The 20551-nt window shown below is 35.5% G+C and overlaps 2 protein-coding genes across 2 annotated transcripts; one reads left to right on the top strand and one right to left on the bottom strand.

Moving 5' to 3' along the window:
• The first annotated feature begins 7795 nt into the window (after window positions 1-7795).
• Window positions 7796-8774, top strand: LOC114651025 (olfactory receptor 52K2-like). Its single transcript, XM_028800980.2, has one exon. It carries the CDS (start codon window positions 7796-7798, stop codon window positions 8738-8740), a length of 945 nt encoding a protein of 314 aa, XP_028656813.2. The 3' UTR covers window positions 8741-8774.
• A 7272-nt stretch (window positions 8775-16046) lies between these two features.
• LOC114651024 (olfactory receptor 52E4-like) lies at window positions 16047-17247 on the bottom strand. Its single transcript, XM_028800979.2, has one exon. The coding sequence runs from the start codon at window positions 17245-17247 to the stop codon at window positions 16297-16299; it is 951 nt and encodes a 316-aa protein (XP_028656812.1). The 3' UTR covers window positions 16047-16296.
• Window positions 17248-20551: the final 3304 nt, after the last annotated feature.

Genomic DNA, 20551 nt, shown 5'->3' with positions numbered 1-20551 from the left:
CAGAACCCACATCGTTACAAACTCAACCTCTTAACAACAAAAGAAATGAAACAAGTTATTTTTTTTCAAATCACGATATCTTAACTATGAACATGGAGAGAAGACTAATAAGCTCTTAGCTGAACAAATCTACAAGCAGGAAGTTCGTAATACAATATCAGCAATTACCAACACAGATGGAGACAGAATCATTAACCATAAAAATATAATGCATATATTTAGACAATGCTATAAGTCCTTATATCCTACTCAGTTTAAAGAAGATAAGACACAATCTAATGCATTTCTTGATGCATTGCAGATACCACGGCTAGATACTCTCAGTGCAGAGGAACTAAATAAACCTCTGACACTATCAGAATTACTAGATGCTATAAACTCACTTCAAAGTGGGTAAGCAGCAGGCCCTGATGGCTATCCTGCCAAATTTTATTAAAAAATTCAATTAAGTTAGTTCCCCTTTTATTAGCAACATTTATAGAAGCCAGAAACTATAAAATTCTACCTCAAGACTTTTCGCCAATCATTAATTATTGTCTTTCCTAAGAAAAACAAGGACTTAAAAAGAGATATATGTATTTAACTTGCTTTAAAATGTAGCTTCCACCCCCAAATTACAATGTGTTTGTACATACATGTCCAGGCCAGAGAGAAGCCAATACAATTGTCATCCAGTTCAGTGGAGGATGCTGACAACTATATGCGCCTGATCTAGCAGAGTGTTCAGCAGCATTAAGATGGCTTCTGGCTTCTGACTTCATGATACATCCTTACCATTATAAACACATATTTACATATTCATAGAATTTGTTATGAACCTTGCCAGATATAGGCAACTGCCATCTGAGCTGTCTTATTTCTGGACTGTGCCCAAATAAAATCTTCCCCTCTTCTAATCACTTATGGCTTCTGCTGACATTGGCCCTTGGTCACTCCATCAATATATTGATTTAGCAAATGTCAGTATTATAAAATAGCCTGCCCGGGTTGTCTTTTCACATCTTTCTGTTCATCTTTCTTCCCAGTTTCACCCTGTCAGGTTATTAATGGCTTTCAAATAAACTTCACAGATTACAGATCCACACTTCAAACCTATTACTACACCAAGGCATGTTTTTTCTATCTTGAAAATGTTGAAAGATGATGTTTTAATGCAAGATACTGAGAAATTAATTAATGCATTTTATTTCTAGTAGGATTGACTACTGCAACACTTTATTCACTGGCTGTTCCAATCATTCTTTATGCTACTTTCAATTAATTAAAAATGCTGCTGTAAGAATTATTACATGAACCAGAAAATAATGAACACATAACTCCAGTTTTCAAGTCGAAACACTGCCTCCCAGTTAAGCTTAGGGATGATTTCAAAATCTTACTTTTCACATACTGAGCCTTAAATAGCCAAGGTCCTGATTATCTGAACTTATTATTACAGCCCAGAGAGCAAATTAAGATCTCAAGTTGCAGACTGACTTAAGATGCCAAGAATTAATACAATACCAGTTTGAAGTTGAGCTTTTAGTTACAGGGTCCTGAAGCTGTAAAAAGATCTGCCTTCTAATATAAGAGACGTCCCTTCAACTAGCATACCCTGACGAAAGCTGCTGATTAGCTTTGCATATTGCATTTCTGTTTGTTTCTCTTTGTTAGTCATGTGTACAGAAATTTAAGTAATACAATATTTTTAAACTATTACTAACCCTCTATTCTGTTTCCTCTATTCTGCCTTTAGGAGTCCTCACACCCTTTTAACAATAGGGCACACAAAACATTTCAAATTGTAATCAAAACCTAAAGTTGTGCCACAAAAAGCTTTAACGGTAACCATACATTCCTTTCCTTATGTAAAATACGTTTTCAAGGATATTGTATATTTTCAGAAAAGATCCAAACATTAGGACATGGACAACCACACACAGGTGTAATGACAGTAAACAATATTGCTGTTAATGTTGTGAAGAGGAGTCACAAACATAGTGGAAATGTCTGAGGTCTCCTAAAATAACCATAAAACAAGCCAGGATGTTCAGTATCCAGCCCAGAAAAGACTCGACCATGACCAGCTTGCTCCCCAGCCACTGCCTACAAGCTTCAGGAAAACCAGGCCCAAAATAGAGGAACTGACTTTTAAAGTTCACAATGCTCTTAACATTCTCAACAATATTGGAAGAAACCTGAAAACTCTGGCTTCTAAATAAAAGGCAACACGTGTTCTTTATAAATGAATACATATTCATTAATCAAAGATCAAGAATAAGAAAAAAGATTCAAAAAGAGCAAAAAGGAGTTATCTAAAATGAATTATTACGTAAGAAAGTCCCAATGCACAATCCAAAAAAATATTGGCGCAGAAAGAAATCAGAAAACCAGGAAATAAAATAAAAAACCAAACAGAACATTTACAAAGCCTAACAGCATCAATGAATTACTTCAGAGCTACCTCTGTCTCTAGACTTAAATAGCCAGGGAGAGGACTCAAGAGTGGTACCACACACAGAACACAACAAATTCTGGAAGAAAACATAATGCACATAATCCCAAGTTAATACATAACTGAAATAGAATGCAAATTAGCCATCTACACAATAACAATACATTTTGTAACCAACCAGAAAAATACATTTAAAAATTCTAAAAATGAAACAAGCAAAGTTTTAAAATGTCAAAATACAGACTCATTACAGATAATTGGAGTAGTTTTATTCTTTTAATACTTTCCAGAAAGCAGTTCGCCCTCCATACACGTGGTGGTCCAAGTAATGAAAAGTGAATACTGGTGTAAACAATAAAAACTCAATTTATTTTTTGTTGTGATGCTTTTTAAGCATAAAATGTTATTTCCTTTGAATGAAGAGATTCAGTCTGGAAATGCAATATAAGTGTATGTTCCACATAGGCCACTCCATATGGGACTTCTATGTAAAATACAAAGCTTTTTTGTTTCAAATTTTTATTATGTGTATATGCAAATATAAGTTATTTAAATCAAATTAGCAACCCAGAAGTACTTAAATTTTCTTTTGGACTGCATTGAATTAAATCTAATTTGAACAGTTATTTTTATAGTCAGGGTGAACCAAAATGCTGTTCTTACAGTATAATAAACCTGACCACTAATTCCAAATCACCCAGTCGTAATATAAACAGATGGATTAACAGGCCAGTCAATTTATATACAGTAGAAGGCCATAAAAACAAAGATTTCCAGAAACAAGAACCTTCAGACCTGTTTCATGGTACTAAACACATCTCTTTTTAATCAGACAGAGGTTGAAAGGGGGCGGCACGGTGGCGCAGTGGGTAGCGCTGCTGCCTCGCAGTTGGGAGATCTGGGGACCTGGGTTCGCTTCCCGGGTCCGCCCTGCGTGGAGTTTGCATGTTCTCCCCGTGTCTGCGTGGGTTTCCTCCGGGCGCTCCGGTTTCCTCCCACAGTCCAAAGACATGCAGGTTAGGTGGATTGGCGATTCTAAATTGGCCCTAGTGTGTGCTTGGTGTGTGGGTGTGTTTGTGTGTGTCCTGCGGTGGGTTGGCACCCTGCCCAGGATTGGTTCCCTGCCTTGTGCCCTGTGTTGGCTGGGATTGGCTCCAGCGGACCCCCGTGACCCTGTGTTCGGATTCAGCGGGTTGGAAAATGGATGGATGGATGGAGGTTGAAAGGGAAGGTTCATCATACAGCTGAAATGTGTTTCTTATAGATTCTGTTGCCAATAAGTACTATAAATTAACGTTTTTTTTTCTAAAAGATGTCCAAAAAGATGAATGAATTTGGTGTTACTGTTTCCTCTTACATTTGACAAATGACATCTGTAATTTAGTGTTTTTAACCCTGGCAACAACTAACAATTCTCATGAAAAGCCCATTTTTATCTGTGTTAGTACAAGGGACGTTCAAAAACGTTTCCGCACTTTTTAAAATCTGTTTGTTAAGAATTTTTAAAAACAAATTACATCACTTTTCTAGTCACCTTCGTTTGCGATGCAATTTTTCTGGCGTCGTACTAGCTTTTTAGTGCCCCATTACTACTCCTCCGCCTTCAACATTTCCAACGAAAATATAAAAGTGCAGAACTTTTTGAATGTCCCTCGTATATTCTAGAGATATATTTTTAATACATGTCTTTGAAACTTATAGTTGCCAGAACGACTGCTCTGTCACAGCAGATTTTCATCAAGTGTACTGTAAATAGAGCATATAAGGATATTCTGTCTCTCTCTGTATTCCAAAAATGTACAGTTTAAACTGACTGGTAACTCCAAATTGGCCCAACGTGAATAATTGTGCACTTAGCTTAACACTCTAGTCAGTTTTTGTAAATGAACGATTCCATGAATGCTATTGCATTTGAACTGAGTTTTCCTGTGTAGTATTTATTCTTTGATAACCTGATTCTTTGTTAGATAATGACACATATTTAACTTAGACTTATTTTTTTAACACCATCCATGGTGAGCATATCGAATATTATGTATGAAGTTTAGGTTGAATTATCCTTTTGAAAGCAACATTTTAGAGTTTCCTAGTGTTTGTTAATTAGTAGTGGTTTTAGTGGTGCCTGCAAAATCCATTAGTGTTTGATTTTTCAAAAGTCTCTTTGATTGCTGTCTTTGGATATTATTTGTATAATATCATGGTTGCTAAGCAAATACCAATAAAATATTCTCAGTAGCAAATATTCTAATAGCTGATTAACAAGACTAAAAATAATATGTCAGTTTAACATTCACGGTAAATCTTGTGGGACTGAAACATCTCAAGTATTGCTCACAAGGGAGAGACGTCTTAACTAATTACCTGGAAGCTTCCTCTTGGGAGTTCATTCAAGAACTTGTTGATTATAAAGAAAAGGATAAAAATAAGGCGATTAAAGTACGTCTTTAGTACATCTACTTTCCACAAAGTCGTCAGATTGAATTCTGAAAAGGTACGGCTTTCTCTTTCATTCTCAGTGAATAAAAAATAGTTATTTTTTATTGGTAATTTAACAAATATAAACGCTTTCTTTGATCTAGACAAAGATTCTTCACATTGAATCTGTCGGCTAAAGAAATTTGAAAAGTAATGCTAAATCGAAAGAATACTGAAAACCAATAATGATTATATAGACGAAAATACCGTTCTTCACCATATAAATAAAAACCTAGCTGACATACTCAAAGGTCATTTGTGGTTATATTTCATAATGTTTTACACAGGCGTTAAGAGCTAATTAAAATTATGTGAATAACTGAGAATATGATGATTCATATACACAATTAAACCGCAACAACAATCAAGTGGAAAGAATAATTAATTAGTTGATTTTCTTCTTATTATATAGTTTTTGCTGCCATATTTTTTGCAGGTTTATGTAGCCTATCTTTACATGAGCAACACGATTACTCGTAATCAAAAGACAACTCAGGTAAAAATCGTTTCCAGAAGAATCAGTAACATTGTTGAGAAGTTGCTGCTCTGTCTATGGCATAGACAGTAGAAAGGACTCCGCTGAGTCGATGCGGGGGTTCAAAAAGTATTGTTAATGGAAATTATAAAAATCTCTTTTGATTCTAGAGGAATAATTCAGGACTGTGTAATTTGCACTTAAACTGAACCAGCAGAAATGTGACCAAAAAGCAATAGAAATATCATCTTATTTTGACATTAGTGATATTAACTTTTGATTTACCAATTACATATTGTGTTATAAAATAAATTTAATAAATATAATAAATTATATCCATCCATCCATCCATTTTCCAACCCGCGTAATCCGAACACAGGGTCACAGGGGTCTGCTGGAGCCAATCCCAGCCAACACAGGGCACAAGGCAGGAACCAATCCTGGGCAGGGTGCCAACCCACCGCAGGACACACACAAACACACCCACACACCAAGCACACACTAGGGCCAATTTGGAATCGCCAATCCACCTAAACTGCATGTCTTTGGACTGTGGGAGGAAACCGGAGCGCCCGGAAGAAGCCCGGGGAGAACATGCAAACTCCACGCAGGGAGAACCCGGGAAGCGAACCCAGGTCCCCAGGTCACCCACTGTGAGGCATAAATTATATATATATATAATAAATAAAAAAAAAATGATCATGTGAATAGGCGTAGCCTCTTTCTAAGTGGAAATTGTGAACTCCTACGCATCTTCTACAACTCTGTGGTGGTGTGCAATTCCCTATATGGTGTGCTGGGCTGGTTACATCAGTTGAAAACTGGCTCACCAATTCAACAAGCTAACGTGAGGGATGCAGAAGAGCAGAGGAGCAAAATGAAGGAAAGGAAATGAGTTTTTTCTCTTTTTCTTGGCAAGAGGCAAGAATATGCGATGGCAAAAATAAACTGCTGAGAGGACTTCTGTTCACGTCTGTGTTATTTGCATCTAACATACACCAAACAAATTAATTTTTTACAATGCTATATAACACGACTCTCCGTTAAAGAAATTAGGTTTTCGTGCATAGTGAAATAGTGTTAAATAAACACTAAATATACATTTCGGTGTACTTCTAAACCGCTACTTAACACTAGCGTTAGTTTAACACTGGCCAAGCTCGTGGGTTTTCAGACATGGAATGATTAGGTTGGTTGATTCTATGTTCAATGTATGCTTGCTGAGATACCCTTTTTTGGATACGGGGGACTATAGATGAATGGAGAACATTTTTTTTCCGCCGTTAGGGTTCGCCTTTAGGGACTGGGCTTTCATTTTCAAGCGAGAAGCGCATAAATGCGAGTAAGATGCTGGGAAAACTAGAATAGATAATTTCCGTTATACTTGGGTGTTGTACCGTGTTAGCCATTATGAATGTAGAGAAAAGCCAAGCAAAATGACACCTTTTATTGGCTAACTAAAAAGATTACAATATGCAAGCTTTCGAAACAACTCAAGCCTGAAGAAGGGGCTTGAGTTGCCTCGAATGCTTGCAAATTGTAATCTTTTTAGTTAGCCAATAAAAGGTGTCATTTTGCTTGGCTTTTCTCTAATTTCCGTTAAAAAGTCATAACAAATACTATATGATTGGTTTATGTGTACATTCCAATAATTATACATGTGATTAAATTATAATTAATAAATTGGTAAAACTTTGTTATGAATTATTTAATTATTAACTGATTAATAATAATAATACATTTTATTTATATAGCGCCTTTCCCATGTCAATAAATGCTTCTTCACATCTTTATAATTTTTTATAAATAAAAATTAATAATTTTTTCATTAGCTGTACATCATTTTGCAGTACCTGTTTTAAACTTTTACAAATATTTATTAATAAATATATGATAACTGTCTATGAAAAATTATATTATTGCTGACAGTATACAATGTAATCACCAACAAAAACAATAATACTATAACACATGATCTTTTTTCCCTTGCATTTCTACCAATTGTAACAGATCTCTGCTATGTGTAGATTGTAAATATTCTCAACATAATATTTTCCAGCCTGTTAAATCCAGTTCCAGATCACTCCCACACAGAATCACTGCAGTATCAAAACTAAATTCCACACAGGTACTGGGAGAATTAGTGAAGGATTTACTGAATGGACCCGTGAAGCAGCAGTACCAACCCCTATAAAAGAAATTAACCTTGTAGACATTGTTTTTGAATAAATTGTATGTTTATTTTTGAACTTTAGCGACTTCCTCCCTTACTGTTGAGCTGTCAAAATAGGCTTCGTTTGACCCTGTAGTGAAGAAAATATTTCGAAAGCTGACGTGAATAATATAATGCTTCTGATTTTGTTTCCTGTTTCTTCTTTATTTCAGCCTCTGATGCACTCCTTGGTAGAAGCATGATGTCTTTTGATAACTCATCAAGTCTAATCTTGGAAGGTTTTATTGTTCCACAAGAAGCAAGAGTACCTCTGTTTATCTTAACACTTACTGTATACACAATCATTGTAATTGCTAATTCCACCTTATTATTTGTGATTGTTTTCCACAGGAGCTTGCATGAGCCAATGTACTTGATGCTATGTAACATGGTTGTTTGTGATTTAATTGGAAGTACAGCATTAATGCCTAGACTGATGTCTGACTTCTTGACTGAAACAAGAATGATCTCATTTGAAGCTTGTATTATTCAAGCATTTTGCATCCATTCATATTCTATTTCTGCTCACCTTATCCTAACATCAATGGCATTAGACAGGTATATTGCAATATGCGATCCATTAAGATACAATATTATTATGAACACCAAAACCCTTGTAAAAATGTGTGCATTTTCTTGGGGATGTGCTTTTGTTTTAGTTGTTATTCTCTTAACACTTACTGTTAGACTAACTAGATGTCGATCAGTAATAGTGCATGCATATTGCTTTAATGGATCTTTATTTGTTTTGTCATGTTCTGATACAACTGTGAACAATATCTATGGACTATTCATTACTTATTTTATTACCACTTCATCATTTTTAGTAATTGCATGGACATATGCCAAAATATTAATTGCATGCTTATTCAAATCACAAAGTAACTGCAAAAGAAAAGCTGTCCATACATGTGCTACCCATCTGACAGTTTATTTTGTATTTGAAACAACTGTGTTGTTTTCAATTATAGCTTTGAGATTTCCAACCATCACACCCAATGCAACAAAAGCAATAGGCACCTTAATGATAACAATACCACCGTTTCTTAACCCAATAATTTATGGTATTCATACAAAACAAATTCGCAATAACTTCATTAAATTTTTTCAAACAAAAATAGTCCCCACTAAACAAATGCAATAATCGCATCACAGACATAGACCAAATTTATAAATTATAATGGTCTAAGTAACATATCATTAAGATAACAAGTTTTTTTTAATTCTTCAAAGGAACTGTAAAGTAGGGCTCATTAAAGAATAAACACAAGGCTTACTGAAGGCTTGGAGAATGATTGTAGTATCTCATGTATGCTGCAACTGTTTGGTTGTGTGTGAATCAAGGTCAAAGCCATGTGGCGATAGAGTACGACTGGCTACTTTATTTCTTGAGTTCACACACCCAACGGTTTAACTCCTGCTTTGTTAAACGTGCCCAAGAGACTATTGATATGTTAAATAAAGCATATGGAACACAGGTAATGAATATGTCAATGGTATTAGGGTGGTGTAAGTTTTTTAAAAATGGAAAGGAAGGAAATTTTCTTCTGATGAAGAGGTGAAGTAATCCATAGCCTCTGCCTTAAAGATGATGTCAAAGAATAACTGCTGTAGGTGTTTGAGTAGTTTATAGAGCATGCAGGAAGCTACCTTGAAAAGGAAAAATACCCTATACATGAGGAATCTGAAGATACAGAATGATACAGTCTCAATCAACTTTTATTTGGTTTAACTATTATAATCATTTGCAGGATCTAAAAAGTATTGCATCTATAGAGAAGTTTTTTTTTGAGTGGTAAGGATTGGCAGTACGTGGGAAACATGATAAATGGGCAGGAACCACCTTGAAAATATTCCCTGAAATATTTTTGCAAGGAAATGTACTGTTGACTTAACAAAATGAAAGAGTCAGCAGTCAGTTGCTCACCTGTTTGTTCACTTTCTACTCCTACCAGCTCTCTCTGTTTACACTTGCCTCTTAAAAAGCAAAAAGGGAATACAGGTTTCAAAACCAAATACACAGTATGCACAGGTCTAGGGCCTATGAACAGGTCTCATCCTAGGCCAGTGGTTCTCCAGTCCTTGAGGGCCACTGTAGCTGCAGGTTTTCATCCCAACCAACTTTACTTTTAATTGGACTCCTAACTTAATTAAATAAGCTGTTATTTTCCAGTCTCCGTGTATTCAAACAAGACAGAACTGGACTTCTACATGTTTATTAGTAAATATTTAATTATGTTACATATAGTTACCTTAATGTTTTTGTCTTTATTTTTAAGATGTTCATCATTCTTATCATTATTTTCACTCCAATACTCCTGGTATTCTTGCTGTTGTTTACTAATGAGCACACTAGCGGGTCTGAAGTAGCTGCAGCCTTACACCATTCTTTGTTTCATGTCCTGGCATCTAAACTCAGCCTCATTTTGTCCATTTTCTGCTCCAATAATTTAACTGTCTACAACTTAATCACCTTTCATTCAACATCATGTTCTTCCCCTCAAAATAAATATCAGACATTTCTCTTTTGGAATTTTAATGACAATTAGTTATGTTGTATACATATATTACAGCTGAATACTGCATGTTGCAAAATTCAGTAAAGTTTTTATCACAAAATTAACTTTGAATGTTATTTTAGTTCAATAGGTGTTTGAATAAACTTCAAAACATTAAACAAACGTCAATGAATATGCAAGGAGTACTCATAAATAAAATGTTATGAAATGTCTTCAGATAATATTTCTTGTTTTACCAAAACAATAACAAAAAGGATTATTTTCCTCCACTTTTACTGTTTTAAAATTATATCCACAGCATACATACCCATTTTTGAAGACCTATGGCCTATACATCATTCTGAAGAGCAGACTGCCAGAATACATAATAGTTGGTAAAGAAATTACACTATGTATCCAAAATTACAACATTAAAATTTTCAAGATTCAAAAACATCTTTACAAAAAACAAATAAATACATTTAAAAAAAATGACGAAATACAGAAAATGGTAAACAAAGAAAACAGACTGCGGTATCATTTAAAAGTTGAACCACCCCATCATTTAGTAGATAATAGACTGTCTGTCAAATTGTATGCAGTTGAATTAGAATGCTCAAGAAAGTGGTGGTGGTGGGTTTGGGTTGTGGACAGGTTTGGCTGTGATGCAGCAATTCTGCCATTTTTGTGAAAAGAAAGAAAAACATTCCAATGTGATTTTGGGTGCAATTCAGCATTTTAATGACAAAAAAACTGTACTGTGAAGGTTTTGTTTTTGCAACCAAATTTTTATTGAAATCAAAAACAAATAGTAGGGCAACAAAAAGGAAAACAGATTTTCATATTTCCACTGGTGACCCACCCAAAACCCAACCCACCCCGGAACTATTTAAGAAAGTGGATTAAATAGAACTGATGGAACAATCAGTCATTGACAGGTCCCAAGAGCCTACATGCTTGGTTGAAAAAGAAATCTATTAGAAAAGTGTAAAATTTGAAATCAAGGGTTCACTGTTAGCCATGACTTGATCAAGGAGATAGTGTTTTCCTATTTACTAATAGAATGTTCTGGTACCTCATTAATCCGTGCAGTTGACATCAATGAGGAAGTTAATGATTTGGTGTATTTTTTTAAATGCAGCATTATTATTTGAGTCCAAAAACAATGGGGCTGAGTTTAACGTGTCAGAAGAGAATTAAGGAAGCTAAAAAGGTGAATTAGTAGGAAAATGACAAAAGAGAGTTTACTGTTCTAGATGCTCTGCTGATCTAGATGTTTCTCAATTTATTATAAATGTAAACCTTGCGCTACTGATTTGCTACTGCACTAATGCAAAATAAGAAAATAAAAAATAATAAATGTGTAATTAAATTAAACAATGAGCTCAATTCAAGGTGAAATGACTGACTGATTGTGAAACAGTTTGGGATGAAAAACTGCAGCTAAAGTGGTCCTCCAGGTCTGAACTTGTGAACCACTGTGACACCTAACCCCAAATTCAACCATCATGCCTTCTGTCCACACAGGCCTACAAATGGGGATACATTTTTGAAATAGCAAATATTTTTTTGAAAATGCCCAAATTTGTGGAGAGGAAAAATGGTAAAAAAAAAAAAAAAGCTTGTTTCAAGACAAATACAAGCAAAGGTTTTTCATATTCAAATATTAATTAGAGAATACAAAAAGGATAACTAGGCAGAGCAAGAAAAAGAAGCAAAAATAGATTTTTCCCAAAAAGACAAAATCTAAAACAAACAAATCCAATAAATTGACAAATACAATAAGAAGTATAATCAAGGTTCAAAAAGCCAAAAATACAATAACCAAAAATCAAATACATGTTTAAAAACCAACAATGTCAAAGTAGAAGTGCATGAGAAATGTTGCTTCATTTCAAATGCTGAGTTTCAATGCTAAAATGTTTGCACATTTTAAAAAATGCCTGAAGTTTCTTTTTTTCTTTGACCCTATATGTAATTCGTCAAATACATTTATCTTAAAAGAAGAATAGCAAATTGTTTGTAGGATATTTATGAAGGACATATATAGGAGATTATGAATATGAAAGAAGATTACAACCTGGATAGAATGTTGCACTCTTGTACAGGGTGGACTAACCAAATAACTTGACAGGATGTCTTTAGTGAGATAAAAAGTCTTCTGTAAACCATAAATGTACAGTACATCTTGTGGAAATTGCATTTGGGTAGTCTATATAATCCTCTGAGTTAATCTACTGTATATTTAAATAAATATAAAAATTAATTGAGAGGCATCAATTAGAACCTTAAGAAACAATGGGCTGTCATGGTCAAGCTTCTATTTTTATTAATAAATGAAGAATTCTTCTTATGGATTTTTAGAATTATTCTTTCCATAATTTTTGCTCTGTTATCAAATCCTGGGTTTTGGATACACATACACGTCACTTATATTGCACAACATCCATCCATCATTCAACCCTCTCTATCCTAACTACAGGGTCACGGGGGTCTGCTGGAGCCAATCCCAGCCAACACAGGGCACAAGGCAGGAAACAAACCCCGGGCAGGGCGCCAGCCAACCGCAGGGCGTGCACACACGCACACACTAGGGACAATATAGAATCACCAATGCACCTAACCTGCATGTCTTTGGACTGTGGGAGGAATCTGGAGCACCCAGATGAAACCCATGCAAACACGGGGAGAACGTGCAAACTCCACGCAGGGAGCATCCGGAAAGCGAACCTGGGACTCCTAACTGCGAGTCAGCAGTGCTACCACTACGCCACTGTCTATTACACAACATTCACTATAGAGTTCATCCTCATCTTCTCACTTAATGGTTCTTTCATGACTTTGCATATACTGTATTCTAACCTCCTGTAGGAAGTCCTTTGAAGCCAGCATTGTTTTTGAGCTTAATGAAAAATCACTGAGAAGAAGTGGCTCTTTCTTTTAAAGGTTTAATTTCTCATGTAAATCTGAAATATTCAATACTAGAAACTTCTGATTTCTCTTTTAATTTTGTTCACTGAAGCTTCAAATGGTCCCATCTCACATGAGGGTGAGAGCTGTGAGGCTGCCTTAGCTATTAGCAAGACTATTGGAAATTAGAAATGCCTGAGGAGTACATGCTGCACCATTTGGCAATTACAAATGATTGAGTGTTAAGAGTGCTGTCTTGATTACAATATGCTAAGAATTGATAAAAAAAACCATGCAGTTGAATATAGGATGCCAATAAATTTTGAGTAAACTTCTTCCCGGTCACACATATATACATCGACACAATGTGAATCAGCACAAAGTGCATCATTCTTTAGTTTTTGTTTAGGTGTGTTATAACTGAACTTATATATATATTTAAACAGAGAGAAAGAGGGAGAACGTGATTTGCAAAGGATCAGACACAAGGACTGAACCTAGAATCAAGAGGATTTAAAATCTGACCTTAGCCAGCAGATGTCACTGCTACCTTCCAGATAGTTTTTGATGTTTTAGAGTTCATTTACAGGTGCAGCATTCAACTTTTTTTCAATTGCTGACTGATTTAATTATTTTTATTTGTTTAACCAATAGTCATGAGAAACACTATCTAAATAATTGATTTTCAGTTCAACATGTTACCAGTTATCCTGTACCTCTCTGTGGTCCACTCATAGCATTTACTATTCATTTACCTATGGCTAATGTGTCTGAAGCAAAGTATTACTTTATATTTGATTTAATTGTAATGAAGCATAACTTTTTCATTTCTAAACATCTTGAGCCTCTGATCCATCCCAGATTCGTAAAGTCGATTGACTTATTTTTTTTACTTGCTCTTGAGAAACAAACCCTATGTCTTTTCAGGAAGACATGGAAGTCCTTGTTAATTCATCACTATCTTCAACAAGGCATTGTTCATAAACAAAAAGGCGGGTAGGATACTGCGGCCTGCCAAACATTTCAGCCACTTGCATCTGCTATCTCATTCCTTCGGTCATTACCCAAAGCTTATGACCATAAGTGAGAGGAGGGACGTAGATTGACTGGTAAATGGAAAGTTTCGCATTCTTGAGGCAGTAACTCCCCTCACACTTGAAGAGGACAGTCAACCTTATTCCTACTGAAGACCATTGCCTTAGACTTGGAGGTGCTGAGCCTCTTCCTGGGTGCTTCACACTTTTTCACACAGCATGCCAAAGCGTGCTAGAGTTCACAAGTCGATGAAGTCAGCAGGACCATGTCATCTGCAAAAAGCTGTGACATAATTCTAAGGACACCAAACTGGACTCCATTCCCTCCCAGGCTGTGCCTTGATATTCTGTCCATGAAAATCACAAACAGGATTGGAGACAAAGCACAGCCCTAGTAGATTCCCACACCCATTGGAAAAGGTGGTGAAGTTTTTCCAAGTATGTGGACACAGTTAAATAACCAAAAAACAAAGAGATTCAGAAATGAAACATACACAAGTTCGCTCCACTCATGCTGAAAATATTAATAGCACTGTAATAAAGATAAATAAAAACTATCCATCCATCCATTTTCCAACCCGCTGAATCCAAACACAGGGTCACGGGGGTCTGCTGGAGCCAATCCCAGCCAACACAGGGCACAAGGCAGGAACCAATCCTGGGCAGGGTGCCAACCCACCGCAGTAAATAAAAACATCTGAAAGTCATACATCATCATATTAAAGACTTTTGAAAAAATCTTTTATTTTTAATTACTAACAGTCACATACATGCACAGGTGTTCAGGTTTCATCCACTCACATTTTCTTTAAAAATTTTATTAATATCCATGTATATTTGACAATGCAAATGGAAATTTTCAGTTAACATTCTTCAATTTTAACAATGTTTGACAACCAAAATATTAAAATAATGACGAGTATATCAATCTTTTCAAAACAGTGCCTAAAAAAATATAAAAAAACAACTTGACTTTGTGAATATGTTTTAGCAGTGTTACATAAAAACAGTTAATAAAGCTGCTGTGTTTTTCTGTAATTTTTACAATTTAATTAAGCATGTTTTAAAAGTTTGGATTAAATTCTTATCAAAAACATTTATCATAATGTGAAAAAAACAATTCTCAGCTGGTTATCCGTTTTGTTTAAAAAATGAACTTATCCTTATTTTGTAACTAGTTTATTGTGTTCAGATTTGAGTTACATTTTCGTTAAAGATGACTACATTTAAACAAATAATATTCATGCACTCTTCATTGACGGATCAGCATATAAAAAACACTTAGCTTTTCTGTGAATAATAAAATAGTTTACTTATGTATTAAAGGAACATATTCTTTTCAGAAGTAGATTTGTCACATTATGAAAGATACTTCAAACATATTTTTCACGGATTTCTAATGTTAAGGATAATAGGTTTGATTGTATGGTTTGTACAAATTACGAGGGGCGTTCAAAAAGTTTCCGTACTTTTTTAACTCTACTTATTAAGAATTTCGAAAACAAATGACATCACTTTTTTACATAGTCACCTTCATTTGTGATACAATTTTCCCAGCGTCGTACCAACTTTTTAATGCCCACTCCTCCCGCCTTCACCGTTTCCAACGAAAATAGAAAAGTGCGGAAACTTTTTGAACGTCCCTCGTATTAATGAAATACAGTAAATAAACTGCAAAACGAGTATTTTCTATTAATTTTGGTAAAAGGAAAGTGACAACGAAAAATGACTGCTCAAACTCACTGTGTTTATTGTAATGCAATTTTACGTCAACATCATGGGTGATCACTTGAAACAATAATAGTGCCTTAGGGTAATTTCTATGGACACACTGGCTGAGGAGTCTAGACCTGAAGTCAATGGCTCAAAATATTTTATAACTATAATACAAAGGAAAATGTTAACACTTTTAATTTAAAAATTTGGAATATAATTTAGTTTTTTCCAGTGTGTTAGAAATACAGACTTGTGAAAAATGACATATTCCTCTGTATAACGTATATATAGACAGGCGAGCTGTACAAATATCAAAATTACCGTAACTGCATTAACATTTTCGTGATGTGCAATGTTCTGCGTGCATGGGCATAACCTAATATTTTATTCTTCCCCTGCTCACACACAGTATTAGAGGTTTAGTACGGAGAGTCCCTTATACAGAGGAACTATTCCTGTTTTAGACATGTCATCCCTAGATATGGACAAACTTGGCATTTATCAAAGGCAAGCAATTTAAAAATCTTTGCATTGTTTCAATGCTATTTATTATTTGACATTATTTTATTTTTGAAAATTTTCAAAATATTATTACGGATTTCTTTTGTGTTTATACCGTAAATAACTGGGTTGAGACAAGGTGGTATTGTTATGGTTAACGTGCCCATTGCTTTTGTTGCATTAGGAGTGATATTTGGAAATCTTAGAGCCATCACAGCAAATAAAATTGTAATTTCAAATACAATATAACTTACTAAATGAGTGGCGCACGTGTGAATAGCTTTAGTTTTACAGTTATGCTGACTTTGGAATAAACATGCAATTAGTATCTTGGCGTAAGTCCAGGCCATGACCGATAAAGATAAGCCAGTTATAAAGTAAGAAACAAATAGACCATAAATGTTATTGATGGTTGTGTCAGCACATGACAGAACAAACAGAGCTCCGTTGAAACAATATGCATGAACTACTAATGATTTACATCTTGGGAGGCGTATTGTAAGCGCGAGTAAAATTACAATTAAGACAAACGCACCGCCCCATGCAAGAGAACAAAGTTTTGCAGTAGTTTTGGTTGTCATGATGGCGTTGTAACGTAAAGGTCTACATATAGCAATATATCTGTCAAAAGCCATCACTACTAAGATGAACTGAGCAGTAGTGGAGTACATATGGATGCAAAATGCCTGAATTATGCAAGCTTCAAATGAGATAAGTCTCACGTCTCGCAAGAAATCCGACATCAATCTAGGCATTAAAGCGGTGCTTCCAATCAAATCACAGACAGTCATATTGCATAACATTAAATACATTGGCGCATGTAAGCTCCTGTGAGAAATAATAACAAACAAGATGATTACATTTTCAACAAAAATAATAATATAGATAAAAAATGTAATAATAAAAAGAGGGGCACGTGACTCCTCGGGTACAATGAAGCCTTCCAAAGTGAGGGGCGAAGTTAAGGTCGAAGAATTCACCAGATTGTTCATGTTTCAGGTGGTTATCTGCAACACATTAAATAGTTATTACTTTTAGTTAAATTTGCGACATATATGGATTCCATTCTCAGTGAACACAAATATTCCAGGCACTACAGACAGACCTTTACCTGCGTAACAGTCCAATATGTCTTGACGGCATATTAAGCACAGTCGAACAGTGATTTATTCTTACACTCAATCGTATGCAAAAAGCTTTTCTCTACATTCATAATGGCTAACACGGTACAACACCCTAGTAATAATGAAATCAAAAACACTAATATTTATAGCCAGCCTCAAATAAAACACACACTGCCAGTCAGAAGCCTGCTTTGTTATTTGAGCCGATTGCACTGTCGGCACAAGAGAAAAAATATGTGAAGAGGCATCTGAGAGTCTGTGCATGCAGGCAGGGAGTTGGAGGTTTGAGCTTTATGTGGCGGAGAACTACGCAGGGCCGTCTTAACGTATGGGCACAGTGGCTACTGGACGGGGCCCCAGTATCATAGGGACTCCAAAAAACAGGTACCCCTGCACACTACTTTGACCGGGGGTCTATGATACTGATAACACGACCCTGCGTGTGGGAGCAGCGGGGATGGATGCATTAGTCGTTACACCTGTCCAAGTGAAATTTTCATTCAGTGATGTAACCGTGGGTTTTCTTTCGCCGGTGAGATGTTTTCCCTTCTCAGAGATCTTCTCGCAGGCCTTCGAGAAAGGGACGAAAGGACACACCGAGAAACTAGTGAGAAAGGTATGAGTGAAACGCTCACTGTTCGTTTTCGAAAAAGGCTGCTGTTTTAATTTCCGCTGGTAGCATCTTAAACCGCGGAACGAAGATGGCATAAATTGGAAGCTTGGAGTTGCACCGAAGAGTAGCTTATGGCGTGAATTAACGAAACGTGTTATGGCCACTGACAGCACACAGTCGTTTTATAAGGTGCAGCTTAAATAGACGAAAGTGTCCGAAATCCTTTCCTCCAAAATTAAGGGAGCAGGAAAGTTAATCTGATGTAGCAATACTCTTATTTACCACTACATCGTGAAGCCGAACCTAGCTGATGATGTTCTTTTCCGGCTTGACTGACCGTTATGTTTCCGCTATTCACTACTTCGTATTGACTACGGTGTGTTAAAAAAACGGACAAAGCGATAAGGGTGATTAACGGTTAATTGTGGTTTTTAGTGTAGGCTGTCCCCAGACCGAATTCATGTTCACGCTGTCAATTGGCTTCTCTCTCTTAGTTCTTAAGCACTTACGCGTTAGTGGATTTGTTAGACCTGTGAATTATTATGAATTTAAACGTTAATATCCTAATCGACCAAGAAAGAACAATGCGTCTCGCGCACAGTATTTCAATGGAACACTCCACAAAAGAGAATTTGACACAGCTAAAATGATATTAGACTTATCACAACACACCATGAAAGACGGTCATTTTCATGTTTACCACAAAGGGGCTTAAAAACAGTTGTTATATTATCATTAATTGAAATTTTTATTTTAACTTCAATTTGATTTGTTTTTCGTTATCTCCTATATACCTAATACGTTACAATATTATTATCTGTTTGCAACGTTAGCAATCTCCATTTCCATTAATGTAGAAAACTGTTTTCTTTGTTTTGGTTGAAAAAAATTGCTAAAAATAATTTTCGTTGAAACGTCTTTTACTGCTCGACTGTGGCTTGTGTTTGTTAAATAATATGCAGAAGTCTCAAATGTGACCTGCACCTCCGTTCAATTAAATTAAAGAAATAAAATGATAATTTTATTTTTCTATCTATCCCCATTATTTTTAATTTGGCATAATCCAGATCAATCTCGACCTTACTGGGCACAAAATGAAAAACAAACTCTGAACTCTCACTCATGCAGAGTCCATTAGCCTGCATGTATTGTACCTCATGTGGATCGAGACGTGGTAAGTGAACTAGAAACCTGCAAATAGACAGCGTAGGGTCTGGGATTCAAACTGAAAGTTTGGTTCAATGGCCTTTCTTTAGAAAAATCAGCGTTCATTTCAATTTAACTATTATAATTAACTCATAACTAAGACAAAGCTAGATATTTCACAGACATACCTAAATATATTCGATATAATTGGTAAAGGTAAAACGAAACACTCCAAAATTTAGACATACCTCTCATAATCAGTAAACTTTTAAGCACTTTACGACCGATACACTTTTAAGTGTGAGTACACAATGTTTACATATATTTCTAAGCAGTTTCTGTACCCAATGTATATATTTTATTTAAAAGAAAAAGAAAAGTTAACAGACATATTTTATTTAAAAGAAAAAACAAAGAAATTAATACACAACTAAAAAAAAACAACATTTACCTTACCTTGTTTTCAGAATAGATCTATGTATACTTAAAATGAGAGAATGCGTTTCTTGCCCTCCTCTTTTATTCAGCTAATTAACAAAGCTTGTTGCCCAAAATCCCACTGCATATTAACCAAAATAAATTATAAACATTATCAGTTTCCCAAGAGATCAGAAGATTATTGTTAGAATGCCACAGCTCCATTGGGTAGTTTTTTGCACTTTCTCCCTTCTATTAATGTAAATAAATATAAAATATATGATATTTCAATGATACTTATTTAAAGAGTATCACTGGAAGTGGGCTCAGTGTTAAGCAATGGTATATTATTACCCCCCCCAAATAAATACGAAATACAACTTTTAAAGGTGTTATTGTTGCGCCTCCAGATAGCAAGGTACATTTCATGGAAATATATCCTTTTATTAATATTGGAAAAAAATTTTTATCAGGATTTCCAAATCAAAATTTTAAATTAACTGGAAGTTTTTTTAACCCAATGCGTCAATCGTTTGCATTCTGTGAATGCCACACACTGCAAGGCTAGGCCAAAGACCAATTTCTCGAAAGCCTTAAACCGGAGAGAAGAGCCCGCGACACTGTCGTTGTCTGAGACACGCGCGCGATTGTGTGTGCGAACTATATTGAGAAATTTTGAACGAAGTCGGTTTTCATCGTGTCGGCTGCAGTAAAGAAGGAGCACGAAAATAATCTAACGAATGGCAAAGGATGGTGAAAAAGTTTGAAACAGTACTCGGGGGACATAAAATAATCTAAAAAGCAGGATACTGATGATCTCTTTCATAGACCGCGAACCCCCATACAAAAGTAAAAAAAGGTATGTGATGCGTGTGTGCTCTGACCAGGGAATTGCAAATCCTTGTTACCGTACGATATGCCTTGCTAGTGGTTCATCATACACTAATACTGCGCACTCCTTCCGTAAGACCTCCGTGTAAAGAGGCGCAAAACAGG

The sequence above is a fragment of the Erpetoichthys calabaricus genome, chromosome 4, assembly GCF_900747795.2.
Source record: "Erpetoichthys calabaricus chromosome 4, fErpCal1.3, whole genome shotgun sequence".
NCBI classification, from domain to species: Eukaryota; Metazoa; Chordata; class Cladistia; order Polypteriformes; family Polypteridae; genus Erpetoichthys; species Erpetoichthys calabaricus.
The sequence above is the reverse complement of the archived record's forward strand: the minus strand, read 5'-3'. Positions and strand labels throughout refer to the sequence as shown.

Excerpts from the sequence above, each read along its gene's own strand:
- LOC114651024 (XM_028800979.2), bottom strand. The coding sequence starts at position 17,247 with ATGAACAATCTGGTGAATTCTTCGACCTTAACTTCGCCCCTCACTTTG.
- LOC114651025 (XM_028800980.2), top strand. The coding sequence starts at position 7,796 with ATGATGTCTTTTGATAACTCATCAAGTCTAATCTTGGAAGGTTTTATT.